This window comes from Salmo salar, chromosome ssa09 (assembly GCF_905237065.1).
Source record: "Salmo salar chromosome ssa09, Ssal_v3.1, whole genome shotgun sequence".
Taxonomy (NCBI): Eukaryota; Metazoa; Chordata; class Actinopteri; order Salmoniformes; family Salmonidae; genus Salmo; species Salmo salar.
In genome coordinates, this window is record NC_059450.1 from 131,177,897 (window position 1) to 131,196,732 (window position 18,836).

Sequence of the window (18,836 nt, forward strand, 5' to 3'; positions counted from 1 at the left end):
TCAGAAGTCTAACAGCACTATGGTGTGGTCTGCTAAATGAAGTAAATATAAATGTGTATGTAAAAATGGACAATTTGCAAAGCAAGCAGAGTATTATTCTAATGAGCTTCGCCCCGAAACAAGGTTTTGTGTAAAAGGGACACAGTTTTGTCAAAATGGACCTCTCATAGCAGGTTTAGGAGGACTTACGCAGTAGGTTAGGAGAATTAACGTAGCAGGTTTAGGAGGACTTACGCAGTAGGTTAGGAGAATTATCGTAGCAGGTTTAGGAGGACTTACGCAGTAGGTTAGGAGAATTAACGTAGCAGGTTTAGGAGGACTTACGCAGTAGGTTAGGAGAATTAACGTAGCAGGTTTAGGAGGACTTACGCAGTAGGTTAGGAGAATTAACGTAGCAGGTCAGAAAATTAGGTTAAGCGTATCCCATCTAGACATGACCCCGAAACAAGGCCAATAATAATACACAGTGTACTTTGCAGTTCAGTTTGGTATGTTCATTTTCACATATGCAGTCAGTGCATTCACCTAAGGTAGATCAACAACAACATATCACAGTCATAGCAAGTAAAACGTTTCTGTAACCGTTACTGAGAATGTTGTTGCAGTTCGGGCCAGCAACTTGCAAATCTATTTCTGTATTTTAAAATACAAAATACATGAAATTTTATTAAATACATTTCAAAATACTAGTATTTTGTAGTTTATTTTGATACATTGATCTTTATGTTATTTTGTAATTGTATTCTGTAATTGCATTTTGTAATTGTATCTTGTAATTTTTGCCCATCTCTGACTGTACATGCAAGCAGCCCAGACATTACCTTTGACATTTTGTCCATTTTGTCCATTTCAGAGGGTGCAATAGCAAGCACCATATACAATACACTATAAACTATATTACATCTCATAAATATACAACTTTTGATCAAGATAATATTACAATAATTCAATAAAAAGGACTAAATTACATATTATATTACTGTTATAACAAAGGAGAAACATCTAAGTGTCAGCACACAGTAACCATTGTACAGTATATTCACATATCTGAGTTTTCAATATGTTTGCATTTTCCAGCCCCAATGATTCAAGTTTAGAAAAGTGTGTACAGAGGGATCTCAAGTTATACAGTCATACAGTATTCAAAGTTCAAATGGGGTCGGAAGTACAATGCATGTTTCACCATTGACTACGAGCAAAATGAAAACAAGTTAATATAAGACTATAGATTAGCAAAAAGAAAAGATGGCATACATTATTTGGTCATGGAAACATAGTTCAGAAGCTATTTTGTGCTAATTAACAGTTTATCAAAAATCTTAAACCCCAAATGGATTTCAACTATGGGTCTTGAGATATAAATAGACCAACAAATATGAGTCAGAACCTTCTTCTGAGAGTGAGAAGTTGAGAACATGATAATTTGATGGAGATAATACTTGGGCATTTTAAATGGAACTGGACATACTCTGTATAACACATTACAGCATTAAAAGTACAGTGGTGCTACTTTTAACCTCATTCTCCTCTCCAGATAAACTCATCCTCCAATCCACCCACCCACCCACCCACCCATCCACACACTCATCCACCCACCCATCCATCCATCCATCCATCCATCCATCCATCCATCCATCCATCCATCCATCCATCCATCCATCCATCCATCCATCCATCCATCCATCCATCCATCCATCCATCCACCCACCCATCCATCCATCCATCCATCCACCCACCCATCCACACACTCATCCACCCACCCATCCATCCATCCATCCATCCATCCATCCATCCATCCATCCATCCATCCATCCATCCATCCATCCATCCATCCATCCATCCTCTCTTTCCACATGGTGATTCAAGTGTTCTTTGTAATGGAAGCTATGTGGCTTTTCTCCCAACAACCTAACACGACCAGTCACGTTGGTGCCTTTCTCGCCAGAGGTCCATGGCACATTAGGGGCCCTCTATGTGCATTCCTCATGGTGTGGACCGGGGCCCCTCGGGGCCCTCACACCCCAGTAGTGTTGGCCCAAGTAGGGAAGGTGTCTAGGTGGAACATGGCCCTGCCCCAGCTGTTGATGGCCAGAGTGATGCACAGGATGCCGATGATGTTCATCACTATACCTGTCCTAGCCTGGGAGAGAGCGGGGAAGTAAAATGAGGTGCAATGAATTTAAAGTTCTGTTAGAAATCATTCAAACTGGAGAAGGCAATCAAGTGATCTGTGGCCCAGGACAATTGTCCTCAAATAATTTGTAAATGGCATTTTAAGAAGTTGCCTAAATTGATTTAGGATTTGTTAGCTATTATTTATTTTTGTTAATGAATAATAAGATAGACAATTCACTATATTATATTATCTTTATAAAATGATGTACTGTAACTCACCATGTCAGAAACCTTGAGGTAGCCGTATGAGAAGACGATAGCATTGGGCGGTGTGGCCACAGGTAGCATGAAGGCAAAGGAAGCGCTGAGAGTACAAGGCACCATGACGTACAGAGGATTCATTCCAATGGACTGGGACTGAAATAAACACACAGACAGACACACATCTTTAGCTGTCTGAGCCTGGGCTGAGGAGGACACTCTTACTATGAGTCCCAAATGGCACACGTTTTCCCTACATAGTGAACTACTTTTGACCAGAGGCCATGCACCTTAGTCAAAAGTAGGCAACTATATAGGGAATAGGGTGCCATTTGGGACGCATCCCCAATGACAACACTCAAGTCTGCTTTGCTGCTTTTCTGAACCGTAATCACTGGCTCATAACACTATCTCTGATTTTAGTGTTTGTAATTCTAGGGTTCAAAATCGTCCATTAGGCGTGTGTAATTAAGATGTAATTCTTATGCATGCTATGTTGTTTGGGGTCTGAGTCATGGCAGGCAAAATGGAAACGCACCACAGAAACGCATCCAGAACGGTGTAAAACCACATTGTAATAACAAAACATAGATTAGAATGTAAGCCTCGGTAGAGTTGAATATTATCCCCCAAAAATTCACACGACAGTAATTAGTTTGAAAATGAATACTGGCTGAGATTATTTTTCATGTCATAATTCTCATCCCTCTGTCAGGACCTTCCTCAACAGATATAATGGATGTTATATCATTTAGTTGGATTCATTTTTGTAGCAGTCTGGAAAGACAATACAGACATGAAACAAGCGGCTAGACACAAAAGCACACGTCCTAGCAGCCTCTCTTTCCCAGACTTCACTGTAACTAGTAGTTGGTTCACTAACCCCATTTTTCTTCCTCACCTTCCCCTCTTTCACTCACCCTTTTCTATACTTATGTCATCTCCATGCACTCCTGTTGGCTTTGACCTCAATAAATCCTTCTCTCTATACCCAAGCTTGGCACATTCCGGCATGGCCCAGCTTGGGTCCTCTCTGAGTGCTTGGGCACTGGGCACAGTGATACCATTCATCAGTGTAGATGGGGGTGGGCACCAGGACAAGCCACAGAGCTCAATTGGTGTTTTTGGCAGGGTGGCTATAGAAGGAGGGGCCCAGGGAAGGGGACCAAATATATTCATCCCAAATGACTAACAACTACAGGCCAGGGCAACCAAACAAGGACATGTAGGCCGGCTTCCACTGGGAGTAGTTTCAATGCTGCACTCCTATAGGGGAGATTTCTGAATGGGCTTATACTGGTAAGCACTGTACTTCACATCAAGGAGCTACAGTGTTCAGGCCATTGAAATTACTGCTGCTGCATGTACTGTACGTGTCTGCGTGTCAGAGCAGTTTACCAGACTGGATAGCTATTGTATTCCTGCTTCCAGTTGTGTAATACTGTAATATTGTGTAGTAGTGTAGTATTGTGCAGTATTGTGGAGTATTGTAATATTGTGTAGTATTGCGTAGTATTGTGGTGTAGCGTAGTATTGTGTTGTAGCGTAGTATTGTGTACGATTGTATAGTAGTATAGTATTTTGTAGTATTGTAATGTAGTATTGTGTAGGATTGTAGTAGGGTGTAGTATTGTGCAGTAGTGAAGTATTGTGAAGTATTGTGTAGTATTGTGTAGTGGTGTAGTATTGTGTAGTAGGGCTGTTACATCTGCTTCTGCCATGCCCTCTACTGCTCATCCTGTGTCTCCTTGACCTGCCGCCACTCCCCTAGTGCTCTCTCCCTCTCTCTCTCTGTGTGAGATTGTGTGGGCGGAGACAGGTGTGCTGGAGTCAGAGCCGATCGCCACCAGCTGCAACCTGTTCCATAATCAAGACCTCTACGAATACTCAGTCCTGCCACTTCCACGCTGCCAGATCATAATCTCTGCTCAGTCAGTCTACGCTTCTAGCTGTTTGTTACTATTTAGATCCTGTTATCTTGTTGTGCCTGTTTTCCTTGCCTGACGCTGTTTTCCTCTCCGCTACAGTTCCGCCCGCTCTGACCCTGGTCTCTGTCTCCAGTCCCACGTCTCGTCATCCTGCTACTCTGTCCTGGATTCCCCACTCTACTACTCCCTTGGATTCCCCTCTGGACCTGCTTACCCTGTCCCAACCCCTATCGCTCCAGCCTCAGCCGCCGCACCTGGTTTCCTGCAACCCGGCCGAGCTTCCCCTGACCTGCACTCCATCTTCCCCCTGTGTTTCAATTAATAACTTGGTTACTTCATCCCAGTCTCCTCGTCTGAGTCTGCTCTTGGGTTCCCCTGTTCCACTCCACGTAACAAGGGCCTAGTATTGTGTTATAAATACAGAGCTGTGTGTTGAGTCTTACCATTGAGGCGAGGACAGGTAGGAAGAGAGTGGCAGTGGCCACATTACTGGTGCACTCTGTGAAAATGGCGATCAGCAGACACAGGATGATAGCGATGGCCCAGGGTGGGATGGTGTGGAGGGGAGTCATCTGGTCCCCCATCCACACAGAGAGACCTGACTCCTGCAGGGGCATATACAAAACCATGCAATCAGTGTGTGTGTATATTTGTGTTGTATGTGTCTCAGTCACCAGAACTTAACCCAATTGAACACTTATGGGAGATTCTGGAGCGGCGCCAGAGACAGTGTTTTCCACCACCATCAACAAAACACCAAATTATGAAGTTTCTTGTGGAAGAATGGTGTCGCATCCCTCCGATAGAGTTCCAGACAATAGTATAAACTATGCCAAGGCGCATTGTGCTCGTGGTGGCCTAACGCCCTATTAAGACACTTTATGATGGTGTTTCGTTTCCTTTATTTTGGCAGTTACCTGTACATACTGTGTACAGTATGCAAAGACAGAAAGTTTGATTTTAGTGTACATTAGTGGCTAAGTAAGCAGCTAATATGTCACCTGTGTCATCCCACATTATATGCCCTATGTTTCATCGTACTTGGGAAGCGAACAGGGTGGAGCTGTGTTGACTAATCAAAAATGTCCCTTTGTCACAATGATCCTGATGAAATATGGGATGATTCAGTTCTCAGTGAGGATCTGACTTTTTTGGTTAAAAAGTTTCTGTGGAAAGCGAACAAGGATTATACTGTAGAAATATAGAATTTTAATGTGAGCCAGTTTGCTACAGCAGGAAAATAATCCTGCAGCAACAGGAAATGAATTGTTATGTGGATTATAATTCATGTACATTTTTGTAGGGCTTAATACATTTTTCGTATAAACTTCAGAAGCCTTTTTAAACCTCAAATACACTACAAGTTTTACATTGCCAGGTTGTCAGGAAAGTTCCCCTGCAACAGTATGTACATACTGGCCCTGTCTCTCACCTCGCTGCCCTTGGCCAGGGCGAACCCTCCCCCCAAGAGGAGAACGATGCTCCAGGGTAACTTCTTCTGGGCCACCTTCCAGGTCAGCAGAGCTGGTGTGGGGTCAGCTGGGTGTTGGTGCTCTGTAGAGGGGTTAACAAATCACTGTTACAGACATGCTATTGTAATGGTCTTCAAGTCTTCATATCCTTAGATACTAAAGTAGCATACTCAAGATCAGGTACCGTGCTTGTTACATTTTATGTGTTGTTTAAAAACATGGTTTACCAGTGTCAAAGCTTTGGGACCTCCTGCAACAGAAGCGTGGGGGCTTGGAAGGCAGGACGAAGAGAAGGACAGCAATGAACACTGCCACTGTGGCATCAGTTACATACCTGGAGGGAAGAATGGATACAGATAGAGTGGTTATCTGTCAGCATTCAGACACACAATTCATGTTTTCTTGCTTATTTTTTCTTGTGAAGTATTGAAGTATATGGGAAGTGAGATACACCACATGACCAAAAGTATGTGGACACCTGCTTGTCAAACATCTCATTCCACAATCATGGGCATTAATATGAAGTTGGTCCCCCTTTGCTGCTATAACAGCCTCCACTCTTCTGGGAAGGATTTCCACTAGATGTTGAAACATTGCTGCAGGGACTTGCTTCCATCCAGCCACAAGAGCATTAGTGAGGTTGGGCAATGATGTTGTGCGATTACGCCTGGCTCACAGTCGGCATTCCAGTTCATCCCAAAGCTGTTCGATAGAGTTGAGGTCAGGGCTCTGTGCAGGCCAGTCAAGTTCTTCCACACCAATCTCGACAAACCATTTCTGTATGGACCTCGCTTTGTGCACGGTGACTTTGTTATGCTGAAACAGGAAAGGGCCTTCCCCAAACTGTTGCCACCAAGTTGGAAGAATGTCATTATATGCTGTTGCGTTAAGATTTCCCTTCACTGGAAGGAACTAAGGGGCCTAGCCCGAACCATGAAAAACAGCTCCAGACCATTATTTCTCCTCCACCAAACTTTACAGTTGGCACTATGCATTGGGGCAGGTAGCGTTCTCCTGGCATCTGCTAAACCCAGATTCGTCCACCGGACTGCCAGATGGTGAAGCGTGATTCATCACTCCAGAGAACGCATTTCCACTGCTCCAGAGTCCAAAGGCAATGAGCTTTACACCACTCCAGTCGACGCTTGGCATTGCACACGGCGATCTTAGGCTTGTGTGCGGCTGCTCGGCCATGGAAACCAATTTCATGAACCTCCCGATGGACAGTTATTGTGCTAACGTTGCTTCCAGAGGCAGTTTGAAACTCGGTAGTGAAGTGACCTGTTCTGTGAGCTTGTGTGGCCTACCACTTCGCAGCTGAGCCGTTGTTGCTCCTTGACATTTCCACTTCACAATAACAGCACTTACAAATAGCAGCACTTACAGTTGACCAAGGCAGCTCAAGCAAGGCAGAAATTTGACGAACTGACTTGCTGGAAAGGTGGCATATGACAGTGTCACGTTGATAGTCACTGAGCTCTTCAGTAAGGCCATTCTACTGCCAATGTTTGTCTATGGAGATTGCATGGATGTGTGCTCAATTTTATACACCAGTCGGCAACGGGTTTGGCTGAAATAGCCGAATCCACTAATTTGAACGGGTGTCCACATAGTTTTGTATATATAGTGTATAATTGGTCAATGTAACTGGTCAAAAGTAGTGAACTATAATAGTAGAATGCCATTTGAAAAGCATACTAGGACTGTGAAATATGCTGTGTAAGTACAGTGTAGTATGTATGAACAGTAAAGGGCCGTACTCTGCGTCAGCATTGAAGATGTATGTGGCCCAGCCTGCCACGAAGCCAGGATCTCTGGTGAACCACAGAACCACCAGACAACTGAACAGACCCAGCACACTCAGCTCTCCAAAAGACATGGAGCCCAGCTGACGATGCTGCTCCTTGATCACATTGTACACAGCTATCTCTTTCTCTGTCTTCACTGCCCCACAGCCCCACGTCTTCTTAAAACTGGGAATGGAGGGAGAGAAAGGGGTTAAGACTTAAAGGGTGACTTCAGTAGTAAATTGAATTCAGTAGAGTGATTCAAATCTCTGACTGAAAGATAAAATATATTTTGATCTGAAACTCACTTGAATCCCATAAAGACAAACTGCAGCCAGAGCCAAGCCAGGGTCAGCATCAGGATCATGTTGGGGAAAGCAAAACCGAACCAGGACGCAAAATTGATGACATCGCCATTGTTAGGAAACAGCCTGAGGGAAACATAAAATATTATTAACATTAACACATAAAGAAAAAGATGATTTGAAAGATACATGATTTGAAAGTACTGAAATACACTGAGGACACATTCCATAGCTGAAGGTACCCACTGGTTCATCTGTCCCTTGAGCACCAGGTTGGGGCCGGTCCCTGTGAGGGTGGCAGTGCCCCCGATGCTGGCTGCGTAGCATACACACAGCGTCATGCCCTTACACATCTTCTTCTTGTCTGCAGCCTCCTTACGCCGGATAGCCTCCACAAACGGGTCTAAACAGGTCACCACAACTGGACAAACATAGTCCAAATAGGAACGTTAACATAGCATAAATAGTCTCAAAGCAAACATTTGCAATGCACACTCCTCATATATATGCTCCATTATAAGCTTACATGGTACCCGAGCTCATTCAACGGATAATAAACTCTTTCATTAAACTCACAAATGAACTGTTCATTAATTTGTCCTTCTCTGCTCAGTGCTCACCATGTCCCTCTGCCTGTTTCTCCGTTTGTTTGCTGTCAGTGGGTTCCTGAGGCTGGGTGTCCTCCTCAGTACTGAGGATCACAGGCATCTCAGTCTCTGTGTAGTTGTTGAGCTGCTCCAGAACAGCCTGGACGATGGGCACCATCATGGCTGTGGTGGCTGTGTTACTGATCCACATGGACAGGAAGGCTGTCACCCCCATGAAGCCCAGCATCAGACTGGAGAGACAGGAAACCATAGAATGTGGAATAAGAATATTCTGTAACACTTTATTAAGGCATAGCATACAGGTCAAATGCTTTATAACTTGTTATAAGCATGTTTGAACTTTTAGAAGGTCTTAAGACAAGGCTTGTAAAATGTTATATTCATCTATGCATAACATTGTCAAAGTGTCTGAAAAGGTTTTATAAAATACACTCTGACACAGACAGAGTGAAATGTTAGGTAATATGTCCTCATCATGTATAATGACAAGGTCAATACAATATTATATACCTGTAGGTAGTCATACAGATGAGCTGATTTCCCTTCTCTAGAGATAGATATAGTCCCAAGAATAGCAAGGGATTTGTACTGATGGGTTAGTTAGTTAGTTAGTTAGTTAGTTAGTTAGTTAGTTAGTTAGTTAGTTAGCTAGCTAGTTCAGTCAGTCAGTCAGTCAGTCAGTCAGTCAGTCAGTCAGTCAGTCAGTTGAGGGTCACTCACAGAGCGGGGCGCACCCCTACAAAGAGCAGCACTCGGAGGGCAATGCGCTTGTGCAGGTTCCAGTGCTCTACTGCCACCGCCACCATCAGTCCTCCCACAAACAACATGTTGGTGTCCTTCAGGTACTGCATACACACCTGGAAGACACACAAAGACAAGTGACTCATGGGTCCACAGTGTATTTGTGTAAGCATATGCAAACATCTACCAATACTGTAAACAATGTGCAGACACCATTGTGAAGTATACTGAACACAAATATAAACACAACAATTTCAACCATTTACTGAGCTCCAGTTCATATAAGGAAATCAGTCAATTGAAATAAATTCATTAGGTCCTAATTTATGGATTTCACATGACTGGGCAGGGGCGCAGCTATGGGTGGAGCCAGGCCCAGCCAATCAGAATGAGTTTTTCCCCACAAAAGGGCTTTATTACAGACAGAAATACTCCTCAGTTTCATCAGCTGTCCAGGTGGCTGGTCTCAGACAATCCCGCAAGGGAAGAAGCCGGATGTGGAGGTCCTGGGCTGGCATGGTTACACGTGGCCTGCGGTTCTGAGGCAGGTTGGACGTATTGCCAAATTCTCTAAAACAATGTTGGAGGCGGCTTATGGTAGAGAAATTAACAAAAAAATTATCTGGCAACAGCTCTGGTGGACATTCCTGCAGTCAGCATGCCAATTGCACGCTCCTTCAAAACTTGAGAAATCTGTGAGATTGTGTTGTATGACAAAACTGCACATTTTAGAGTGGCCTTTTATTGTCCCCGGCACAAGGTGCACCTATGTAATTAATGTGGTTTATTCAGATTCTTGATATGCCACACCTGTCAGGTGTATGGATTATTTTGGAAAAGGAGAAATGCTCACTAACAGGGAGGTAAACAAATTTGTGCCCAAAATTTGAGAGAAATACGGTTTTGTGCATATGGAACATTTCTGGGACCTTTTATTTCAGCTCATGAAACATGAGACCAATACTTTACATGTTGCGTTTATATTGTTGTTCAGTATATATTTAATATTAGTAGGCAACAGTTTCATTAGACAGTTTAATAGTAGTTTCATTCATCATGTTATTGAAAGATGGCTTGAATTAGAGGCTGTCTTACATCTTTGGACTGCATGATGCCAAACATGGGGAAGAGGACAGCAGGGAGAAGGGCAGTGACAGCCAGCGGTAAGGCCTCTGTACACCAGTAGACTGCCATCAGGATGATCACATAGGCACATGTTGCCTCCTGCACAACAAATACATAGGATTCAACAGGTCACCAACAGGTCAGAACATCCAACACACCACAACACCAGGGAATGAATACTGCTGGCTCATACAGATGCAATATCTTAATTTGACCCTGCTTCTCACAGCAGGAAAATAATCCTGCAAACACAGGAAATGTTAATTATTATCTGAATTATAATTCATATAATTTTTTTTAGGGGTGGATACATTTTTTGTTAGGGCAAGTCTGACATTTTAAAGTGGAAATTACAAACTTTAGAAGCCTTTTCAAGCCTTGAATGTACTACAATTTGCATTTCCTTCTGCACAGGAATATTCTCTGCGACAACAGTGTGATCAAATTTAGATAGCAGATCTGTAGTGCTGTTAGTGACAGGAAAATTATATGACACAAAAGCCACATTATATAAATTGGAGAGATTATAGTTGATTGGTACTGAGGTATGTTGATTGGGGTTAAAGATCACTCTTTGTTGTAGTCCATGGCAGCACCTGTTAGTCTCTACTGTACACTGATCAGTCCACACGTATTACTCAGCAGTCCTCTATGATGTGTGTGTGTGTGTGTGTGTGTGTGTGTGTGTGTGTGTGTGTGTGTGTGTGTGTGTGTGTGTGTGTGTGTGTGTGTGTGTGTGTGTGTGTGTGTGTGTGTGTGTGCATGACAGATTAGGTATGATGATGTAGTTAGTATTGATTCTGATACACTGAAACTACACACCAAGAACAAGACAAAGATAACATGCTTATAGCCCCATGCGTGAGAACACATGATGCAGTGGTGGCAACACTAGGACCGAGTCTCCGCTTTAGTGGCATGTAAAGCCTATGTTCCAAATGGCACCCTATTCCCTATGTAGTGCACTACTTTAGACTAGGGGCTATGGTCAAAGTAGTGCACTATAGTGAATAGGGTGGCATTTGAAGAACCTATGACAGGAGGATTCAGTGTAACCAGTGTTCCCACGCTGGAGATGACCTGCCTCATAGGTTTAAAACAACTGTCTTTGACACAGTCTCAGGGCACAGGGATGATGGGCGGCAAGTAACCTAGAGTTTAGGAGCGTTGGACCAGTAACCGAAAGGTCACTTCTTCAAATCCCTGAGCTGACTAGGTGAAAAATCGGTCTGTGCCCTTGAGTAAGGCACTTAACCCTAATTGCTCCTGTAAGTCGCTCTGGATAAGAGTGTCTGCTAAACAAATATAAAAATGGTTCTACATAGCTTCTGCCATGCTGCAACTCACTGTTAAGGCTGCATCAACAGGTGCAAGGCTGAACAAAACGTATGCAATGACTAAATGTCTCTCAACCACAGAATGCAGTTAGACTTGCTTCAGTACATTTTCCAAAAAGTGTCTAATTGAAGGTTTAGGATCAATTTAATTATACAAACATCTTTGTAATAAAGTAAAGTATTCATAAATTACCAACCACTTTTGCATTTTACAAATCAAACAATATAATTAAACAACAATATAAAACCGCTTTCAAGATACATAAAATATATTTGAAACATAAAAACGTGTGTGTATGAATCTGTGCATAACAAATGTGACAATTTACATACCTTTGTTCCAATGACTAAAGGCAGCGGGAGAAGAAGTAACGGGGTAGAGAATAGAACGATCTCATTCTTCAGATTCCGAAGGGATTTCAGAAATGCTGCCATCCTTTGACTTTAGGAGATACAGAGGCAAAGAAAGTTGGAGCGCTAGGGACGGTGGTTTTACTTCGAGCAGGTCGGGGGAGGGGAGGAAGTGAAAGGGGGAGTCCCGCAGCTGATAATAGGAGAGAGAAGAGAGCTCACGAACATATAATGATGGGAGACAGACGGAGAGAGAAAGCTAAACCTAGATTTAACGGTGGTGGGATCCTGAACACCTTCACCACAACGTTTTCCATAAACATCAATTAAAATGTTCTTTCAGAGAGATTAAACAATCAACAACAATTATGTAAACTATGACCAGTAATCTAAATATTTATTATCTAATTTTATTGTACCTTCAATTATAGCTTTTTCAAATGGAACTGATAACTCAAATTCTGACAGAGAAGTGAAACCCTGTAATAGCAGTACACCTAAAATATATATATATAAAAGTAGGAGTGCAGTGACCTTTCCCTGTATAGTCCTCTGGGTCTGCACAGACAGTAGTAATGATAATGTTCCCTTTGGTCTCCAAAGCTCTGTGGGTTATGACCCAGTATATGGGCTTTCCACTATCATGCCCAGTCATATTTCCACTTCTTTTGAAGCCAAGTCTTACATGTTATTACAGAAAATGCCATAACTATTTGGACAACATTCAATTTTTTTTGTGCTTAGTCATTGCCCTTATAACATTAAAACATATTGAGTGTACCATAGGTGTCATTCTCAAGATTAAACTTTATCTTAGTAGTAGCTCATTGAGTTTGCGAAAGAGGCACAACAGAGCATGCAGAAGATAGCCTACTGTTTTAGAGCGAACTAGCTCTATAGACAAACTATATGACATATATGGGGTAATTGTATCTGTCCGGTGCAATACTTTATTTCAATCAGTGTTTTATTAGTTACAAATTCGACGTGTTTTTTCCCACCACATAAGGCCCATAGGATCCAGGATCACTGACTAACCCTGAGCTGACTGATCTCTAAGGATCTTGTATTGCCACCTTGTGGGTTTTCTGATTAGCTGCAGTTTAGTGATCCTTAGGTCATTTGTTTGCGTACCTGGATTTGTGTGGCATGATTTGAATTCTGAAAATACCAGACTTTAACAGTAAATATAATGGAATAAGCACTTTGTAATGTTTGTGAGGAGTATTGTGTATGTTTAAGTGCGGTAAGTATCAGTAATGATATCTTTGTTTCTCTAGTCTACAACCACTGGCTGAGTGCTTGACCTAAGTAACAGAAGCCCATTAGGACAGAAGAAGCTTGACATGAAATGATCATTTGTTCAGATCCATTTGTTGGTTTCTTCTAATTTAGACGTACAAAATCACTACAGAGTTGACCTAAATCATTGATAGGACATGTTTATCATTCATAAATGATGAAAAATGTATGAATCAGGGCAAAAATGTCCAAAACTCACATAGGATTTTGACATGTTTAATGTCTTATCATGTAGCCTAATACACAACATTGCATTTTCATGATACATTTAATCCAAAACATCAGATAGAAATACTAGTATTTTTAATCAGCAATAAACTTCATTAGAGAATGTGGGGCACTTCAGTGTGTTGTGTATTTAAAATAAAAATAAAGAAAAAATAAGAAAGTATTTGTATTATAAAAAAAAAAAGTTTCACATTTAGAAAAATGGTTACATCTGAATCCAGCTGACCATTTGAATACCTTGGGCTGTTGTCATGCATCTGAGTTGATCATCTGGATTTGCTTCCTCTCTGACAGACAGCAGTACAGTTCAAGGTCAATAGATAATGGTCTTAATCTCCCCTCATTGAATGAGGTTTCGGCTTACTTGGGTGGCCCACCAAAAGAGTGACTATAACGCTTGTCATTCTTGTCATTCTTGTCATCCTTGTCATTCTTGTCATCAATGGGGTAGTGTACTTTATCTAGGTTGGCAGACTCTCCACTATTCTGCATAGCAGGAGCTCCAGGGTTAGGGTTGGTGATGACGCCCAGGAAGACTGGTGCTTGTGTCTTATCGTCCATGAGGGCAAAGAAGAATGGCTGGTTGAGAGTAAAAGAGGGGTTGGACCGTGAGATGACCAGGCTGGTAGCTGCAGCAGCCTCTGCTCCCTCCTCAGAGATCTCCATACTGGACTTGTGCTGTACACTGGATACCAGCAGAGGGCCCTCAGCTATGGCAGCCAGGTTGGGACTAGCAAACAATTCCCCCATACCTGAGAATAGAACAGATCACACACTTAAGTATATGAGAAAGAGTGGCAGTTCTAAAGTTTTCAACAGACTTACAGCTTCTGCCAGTAATTAAAATTTTTGTTGAAGAAAAAGATGGACAATTGTTTTTTTAAATCTTTATCTCACCTTTCCTTGTGCTTCAAGCCTTATTATCTACAGTATGAATGTTTTCACTAGTATACCTACCTCACATATTCATCTCGTCTGCTTATGGATCCTCTACTACTTACCAATGTTGGTCAGAGCCTCCTGCAGGTCCTGGCTGTAGTCCAGTTTAAATTTGGGCAGCTTGACCTGCATGGATCTCTCTCTGGGCAGGCGGTTGTACAGGTCAGAGATGTTGAGCTTTGCTGTGAGGGCTGACACGTTCACCTGGCCATTCATGGGCATCACTATCAGCAGGCTCATCTGATTCTTGAAGGGGAAACGAGCCACCTGCACAGGAAGACATATAATATAGTGTGCAACAATTTTGTGACTCAGGAAAATAGGAGGGTGAATAGAGAAATTCCAGGAGAGAAAGGACAAAAGGAAGACAATATGTCATAAAAAAGGAGGCAAATACCATTTGGGAGTCATATCTTAAAGATAATATAGCATACAGGTATGTACTACATGTAGAGAGTGATGGATGGTGAAAGTGGGAGTGAGAGTCTTACCTGAGCCTCCAGATCATTATCAATGAGCAGACTCAAGGGGTATTTGGGCCCCATCATCATGTCAACATTGACCATGTGCTTGTCGTCAACGTAGAAGACATCTTTGGAGGTAAATCGTGGGTCGAAGCGAGCCTTCCATTCTCCTGTTTAGGACAAATGGGTGATTACGGAGATAATATTAGAAAAAAGCATTTAAGGACAGACAGACTGATAATGCCAGACATGAAATATAATTGTGAATTGAGTATATAGATACTATGACAAACCTTTGAAGTGAACAGCATTGATGAGCATGAGAAGCAGATTGGGTGGCAGACTGGTCAGGAAGTCGGTCACTTTTCCATTAGTGGCCTTCTCTACCCACTCGTTGACCTCAGCCAGTCCTTCCAAGGTCACTGGCTCTGAGTCATATGCATCCTGAGACTGATGAACAAACTCTGGTTTGGGCTCAAACCCTGAAACAGACATCAAAAGACTCTTTCAATAATGTTATAGTGAAGTCATAAAGTCAGTAACACATCAGTACTTTCTTATATCTGGCCATTTGAAGTATTGTTTCTTTCAATGTCACTTGTTTGAACTTCTGTACACTCAAGCCTAATATGTGTCTATTGTCTTTATCTTCCTTCCATTTCCAGGTCCGTTTCCTTTATGTTCCATTAACTTCCTAACCCTCTTACTCAAGTAAGCAGTGAAGTGTTGGGGTCAATTCCATTTCAACCCCTTACCTGCAGTCAAATAACCAAATCGCCCTCTGGTGGCCTCATGGGTGGATTGTTACTCATATTTTTTATAATTTCATAATCAATGCCCATTATTTTGTCGAAAACGTTGAAAATCCGGTGTTTCCATGTGAAATGATTTTGTTATACTTCACTCTTCTATAATGTATATGAAGTATAACATTGGGACGCAAACTCAAAATGACATTTCAACTCCATATCTGACATGGTAGAGGTGTCATCTTCTTTAAGTCCATAACCATGTGTGTGAGGTGGATACTTTTGTTTCAAAGTAGATTTGTTTAAGAATACCAAGAAACACTCTATGTGATCCTGATACAGCCCACTGCAGTAATTAAGAAATAAACAAAATTCTAATTCCAAATGTTCCTCTATGAAAAGCATTGAAAAGAATTGCAATTTCAGTGTACTTGCTGAATTGTCTGGAATTTAAATGGAATTGACCCCAACCCTGAAGCAGTGAACACTGACCTGGTTGCAGGTAGAGGCGTGTAGCCACTTGCAGGTCGCTCTTGCGGAGGCGTTCCAGGAAGTTGTGTAGAGACATGTGGTAGCAGGGCAGAGTGTCACCATGAAGATGGTGCATCAACAGCTCCTCTGTCTCATTCATGGCTCCTGAGATGCATACAGAGAGACATGATGATGATGCAACATGCTGCAGCTTATTGATTGTGTTATTGATTATTGTACTGCAACGTTGTGTGAGCTAGCACACAAGCATTTAGCTGCACCTTTTACTCCTGCTCTAAACTGTACACGTGACGAATCCAATTTGATTTGAGCTCTCAACATTTACAGCAAACAAGTACGTAACAGGTTATGTTGAGTCTAAATGTCCTCTGGTCTAAAGTAGTATACTATATAGGGAATAGAGTACCCTTTGGGACAGAGCAAAAGAGGTTGTGATGCTGGTACTATAAACCATGCCAAGTACAGTTGATACTGAAAGAGCATAGATGCACAACACCTACATTTCTAAAACGTTTTAATCACTCCTAAAAAAAACACCAAAAAACAGAACATGATATACCCAGAGCCAGCTGGGAGAGTGCCAGGGATATGCTGAGGGGGGATATGATGACATTGGGCTGCTCAGGTCCTGTCTTCATCTGGCCCAAGAGCTTCATGCCCAGCCTCTGGATGGCACCAGCTAAGGCCTGCCTGGATTTTGGCCTGCGGGCCTGGGCCCTACAACCCCCATCCTGCTGCTGATTATCCTCCTCAGACGAGCTCCCGTCCGGGGCACTGGTCGTCACGAGGGGAGGAGGGGTGCACGTATATGAGGTGGGACTTGTGTTTGGAGGCTCCTGTGTACTAGGGGCTGAAGTCCCTGATTCCTGGAAGAGTGGATTGTGTTGGGTTAAGAGAATGTAAAGTAAAAAGGCATGTGGAGGGTATGAGAGCTGTGTATTCTGCTTTGGCAACAGACCTCTTTAGGGTGGCTGGGCATCAATGGGATGAGAGGAACCAGAGGGATTGGAGCATCATTTGACACCTCTCCATTCTGCTTGAAGGGAAAAACAGTGATATGAGAATGTTGCACATCTTTCAGAAAAAGCAGTCATGATTGATGTGGATGATTAATTTCAGTGCTTTACAGTTAGTCCTGGTCTGCAGACACAGAACAACAGGAGTGATAGTAGATGAAGGTCCATGTCCATGAACAGCCAGCCTGAAACAACAGAGGGTAACAAGCTATTACCCAATAAGGCTGGCCTATTCAATTCCTGTCAATGGAATGAATCACAGTTGAAGGACGACAGCAAACTGACATTTAGGCTAGATAATCCAGTCTTTCGCAATGACAAACAAAAAACTGGTGTATCAACTTCTTTAGTATGGTACAGCAGTGAATCTCCTTTTAAAATAGAAAACATTACAAAACAGACTATTCCCTTGAAGAAAACATGTATTTACTGAGGCATATCATACAAAACATTCACACCTGTAGTTTAACATAATAAAAAAAAGTTTACTTAATTTGTGATGCACATTTCATTTAGAAGTACATAATCCCATCTCTCCCTCTCTATATGGCACCTGGATTATTAATTTAAAGAGACCACCTGAAAGATGGTGACTCAGTACAAACAGTAACATTTTGGACTCTCTTGCTCTGGTAAAGCTGGTTAGCAAGACCAGCAGCTGGTAAATCTGGTTAGTTGAGAACACCAGCTAGCTATACTATGTGTATCTACATAATGGCAAGCCTTGCCACAAGTACACATTGAGGGGAATTAATTTAATACTTTATGACCAAGTACATGAACTACTTGCTATTTCTTCATAACAGACCAAAAACAGGAAAACAACATTTTAACAACTGTTGGCAATTGAATGGAAAATTAGGTGATATTTGGTTTAAATGAACACACATAATCAAGGGGCAACCTCAAGTGTTACACTATTACTATAATTATAACTATCGCTTACTATTAGGCCTACTACTATTACACTGAGGCAAAGGTTTAGCTGAAACATTATGACTTGAATAAATTAAAGTGTAAGTCAGTTAAATCATAAGCCATAACATAAATTCCCAAATGTTCGCTCTTACCTTGACAAAATGAAGATGGGAGACCTGCTATCCTGTCTAAAAAGAGAGAGCGACATACACACTAAATGTGCAATGGCAGAATTCTCATTTGCAAAATACTGGCAGTTGCTCAGCAGGCTGTTAAATTTCAACTTTCATTGATCTGTGCTTCATATATGTCACTACTTGTTTGTAAATGTAAATATTGAGACCGATTCAGGGGTCAAACAGTGAGCCTGACAGAGCCGGTCACTTTATTGAGAATCAAAGCATACTGGCAAATCTGCAGAGTGAAACACCAGGACTATGTGTGAAGCAACATGTCATGGCTTTATTACATTAGTGAGTTGTAACAGTGTTTGTGTGGGACAATAAATAAAAGCAGATAAAAAGTAATGTGGATGGAATCTCTGATTCCCAATTTACAATTGTACATACAAGAAGTAGCCATCTGGGTATGGAGCAACTCCAAACCTGACAAAATCTGAATGTCGCTACACTGCATAAGACAAATCTTTTTACCACTCAACATAAAGAGGTGTTATCAGATCACATGACTGCAGCTGA

General features: G+C 42.0%; 2 protein-coding genes and 1 long non-coding RNA gene across 6 annotated transcripts; 1 reads left to right on the forward strand and 2 right to left on the reverse strand.

Annotated features, from left to right (window-relative positions):
• The first annotated feature begins 112 nt into the window (after window positions 1-112).
• On the forward strand, window positions 113-459 carry LOC123744738 (uncharacterized). The gene is made up of 3 exons (XR_006771169.1): window positions 113-173; window positions 264-353; window positions 399-459. It is a non-coding gene; the product is annotated as an uncharacterized lncRNA (long non-coding RNA).
• A 1,300-nt stretch (window positions 460-1,759) lies between these two features.
• slc13a5b (solute carrier family 13 member 5b) lies at window positions 1,760-12,232 on the reverse strand. Its single transcript, XM_014214607.2, has 12 exons — window positions 12,013-12,232; window positions 10,313-10,441; window positions 9,197-9,333; window positions 8,489-8,706; window positions 8,115-8,289; window positions 7,872-7,994; window positions 7,537-7,749; window positions 6,004-6,110; window positions 5,737-5,858; window positions 4,748-4,909; window positions 2,395-2,532; window positions 1,760-2,140 (listed from the first exon to the last, which is right to left on the reverse strand). Exons 1-12 carry the CDS (start codon window positions 12,112-12,114, stop codon window positions 2,015-2,017), a joined length of 1,752 nt encoding a protein of 583 aa, XP_014070082.1. The 5' UTR covers window positions 12,115-12,232; the 3' UTR covers window positions 1,760-2,014.
• A 1,302-nt stretch (window positions 12,233-13,534) lies between these two features.
• Window positions 13,535-18,573, reverse strand: LOC106612935 (alpha-2-antiplasmin). Of its 4 annotated transcripts, none has more exons than XM_014214604.2 (9): window positions 18,291-18,573; window positions 17,332-17,405; window positions 17,163-17,240; window positions 16,764-17,070; window positions 16,205-16,348; window positions 15,257-15,445; window positions 14,991-15,133; window positions 14,562-14,766; window positions 13,535-14,312 (listed from the first exon to the last, which is right to left on the reverse strand). In XM_014214604.2, exons 2-9 carry the CDS (start codon window positions 17,392-17,394, stop codon window positions 13,921-13,923), a joined length of 1,521 nt encoding a protein of 506 aa, XP_014070079.1. In that variant the 5' UTR covers window positions 17,395-17,405; window positions 18,291-18,573; the 3' UTR covers window positions 13,535-13,920. The 4 variants fall into 4 exon arrangements, with proteins under 4 accessions (XP_014070079.1, XP_014070080.1, XP_014070078.1 ...); XM_014214605.2 differs by having other exon boundaries at window positions 17,163-17,237; window positions 18,291-18,572; XM_014214603.2 differs by having other exon boundaries at window positions 17,332-17,428; window positions 18,291-18,406.
• Between the last annotated feature and the right edge of the window lie 263 nt (window positions 18,574-18,836).

Excerpts from the sequence above, each read along its gene's own strand:
- slc13a5b (XM_014214607.2), bottom strand. The coding sequence starts at position 12,114 with ATGGCAGCATTTCTGAAATCCCTTCGGAATCTGAAGAATGAGATCGTT. Across the intron at positions 7,750-7,871 it reads TTTGTCTTTATGGGATTCAA|TTTTAAGAAGACGTGGGGCT; the intron begins GTGAGTTTCAGA and ends CTCCATTCCCAG. Across the intron at positions 2,141-2,394 it reads ACCTCAAGGTTTCTGACATG|GCTAGGACAGGTATAGTGAT; the intron begins GTGAGTTACAGT and ends GCTCTCTCCCAG.
- LOC106612935 (XM_014214603.2), bottom strand. The coding sequence starts at position 18,346 with ATGTCGCTCTCTCTTTTTAGACAGGATAGCAGGTCTCCCATCTTCATT. Across the intron at positions 15,446-16,204 it reads ACGCCTCTACCTGCAACCAG|GGTTTGAGCCCAAACCAGAG; the intron begins GTCAGTGTTCAC and ends TGTCTGTTTCAG. Across the intron at positions 14,313-14,561 it reads GGAGGCTCTGACCAACATTG|GTATGGGGGAATTGTTTGCT; the intron begins GTAAGTAGTAGA and ends TTCTATTCTCAG.